General features: G+C 35.0%; 1 protein-coding gene across 1 annotated transcript in view; it reads left to right on the top strand.

Moving 5' to 3' along the window:
- Positions 1–1,701, top strand: part of LOC106882721 (serine/threonine-protein kinase D1) — a 64,140-nt gene that overhangs the window by 44,245 nt on the left and 18,194 nt on the right. Inside the window, exon 11 of the mRNA XM_014933490.2 lies at positions 773–879. Within this exon, the coding sequence (XP_014788976.1) occupies positions 773–879 (107 nt within the window). The remainder of the gene's footprint in view (positions 1–772; positions 880–1,701) is intronic.

Raw genomic sequence — 1,701 nt, 5'->3', positions numbered from 1 at the left:
ATATATATATATATATATATATATATATGCTAGAGACAGCAGCTGTATTAATACCAAAAAGCAATATTTATATCCAACTTAATATGGATATGTTGTTAGAATGGTGAAAACTGTGATGATCTCCTTGAGAGGGCCTCTTGTATAGATGCACAGTACTTAAAAGCATAGGCATATATCATAGCAGATAACAATTGTCTGGCATGGGTTCTTGAACTTCATATACCACAGTATTCAACATTCTGACAACACGTCCATGTTAAGTTGGATCTGAAGATTGTTATTTGAAATATATATAAAAATTAATATAAATAGCCATGTGCAATGTATTATCATGATGAAAGAAAAATATAATTGTCACTAAACATATGCTCACCTTTATGTGCTTTTTGTACAGCATTAGAGCATTTTAGCTCTTATTTCCTGCAATATAGGTGTCTTGGCACCCTTAATCATGTTTAGTGACAATTATAATTTTCCGATATGTATATATATATATGGGGATTCAAAATTTTCAGTAGTCAATTATTCTGCAAAAATTATTCTGTTTTCCATGCTAAGGAACAATGACGACAACACCAATGGTACCACTTCCATCACAGAAGATAGACCTTTTAGGGTCCAGCCTTCAGGATTTTTCCATCACCAGTCCACTCTTACTCCACTCTTCAGTCACTGTCACATATGATGCTGCACCCTCCCCCAACCCACCAGCAAGTTGCAGAACCCTATTTTTCATGTATTTACTGAATGTTGTTTCTTATTGTTTCTCTAGGCCACCATAAGCTGTCACAGCTTCCTGTTGCGGTAAAAGTCATCGACAAAGTGAAATTTCCAACCAAGCAGGAAGCTCGTCTGAAAAACGAAGTATCTATATTACAAGTAAGTGTAATTACACCCGGTTAGCTTTTTTTATGCACCACCAGAAATACTTATTGTCATGAAACACTTTATTGGAAGTTACTCCAATATTTAACCCTTTAATATTCAAATTGGCCATATCTGGCTTAAATATTCTCATTTCTTTATTGCCCTCAAGAGGCTAAACATAGAGGGGACAAACAAGGACAGACAAAGAGATTAAGTCGATTACATCAACCCCAGTGCGTAACTGGTACTTAATTTATCGACCCCGAAAGGATGAAAAAGCAAAGTCGACCTTGGTGGAATTTGAACTCTGAACATAACGGCAGACAAAATACCGCTAAGCATTTTGCCGGTGTGCTAACGTTTCTGCCAGCTCGCCGCTTTTGGCTTAAATGTCCTTCTAAAGATAAGCAATCACCTTATGAAAATCTTGAAGCTACAAGATAATGCATGATTAATTAAAAACAATGTCAATAAATATGCATTACATCTAACAGAATAATCTGAATGCTAAAGGGTTAATTCTATACCAAACTGGTCACCCAAGACATTGACAGGTGGAACATGATGGTAAAAAAAATTCTAGTGCCCCAACAGTAGAAATACTATAAGAACAACGTGATCTTTGATTTAAATATTTTAAAATTAACTATCAGCGTATCCAAAGTTGTTTATGTATGTTTTTACATATTTTTATAATTTCTGTTTCTCTATCCATCTTGCTCTCTGTCTTTCCATCTAATTATTTGTAGATCTATCTCTCTATCAAGCTCTTTGTTCTGTCTGTCTCTATCTCTCTCTCTCTCTCTCCATCTCTCTCTCTTTATCTCTCTCTCT

The sequence above is a fragment of the Octopus bimaculoides genome, chromosome 11 (genome assembly GCF_001194135.2).
Source record: "Octopus bimaculoides isolate UCB-OBI-ISO-001 chromosome 11, ASM119413v2, whole genome shotgun sequence".
NCBI classification, from domain to species: Eukaryota; Metazoa; Mollusca; class Cephalopoda; order Octopoda; family Octopodidae; genus Octopus; species Octopus bimaculoides.
The sequence above is the reverse complement of the archived record's forward strand: the minus strand, read 5'-3'. Positions and strand labels throughout refer to the sequence as shown.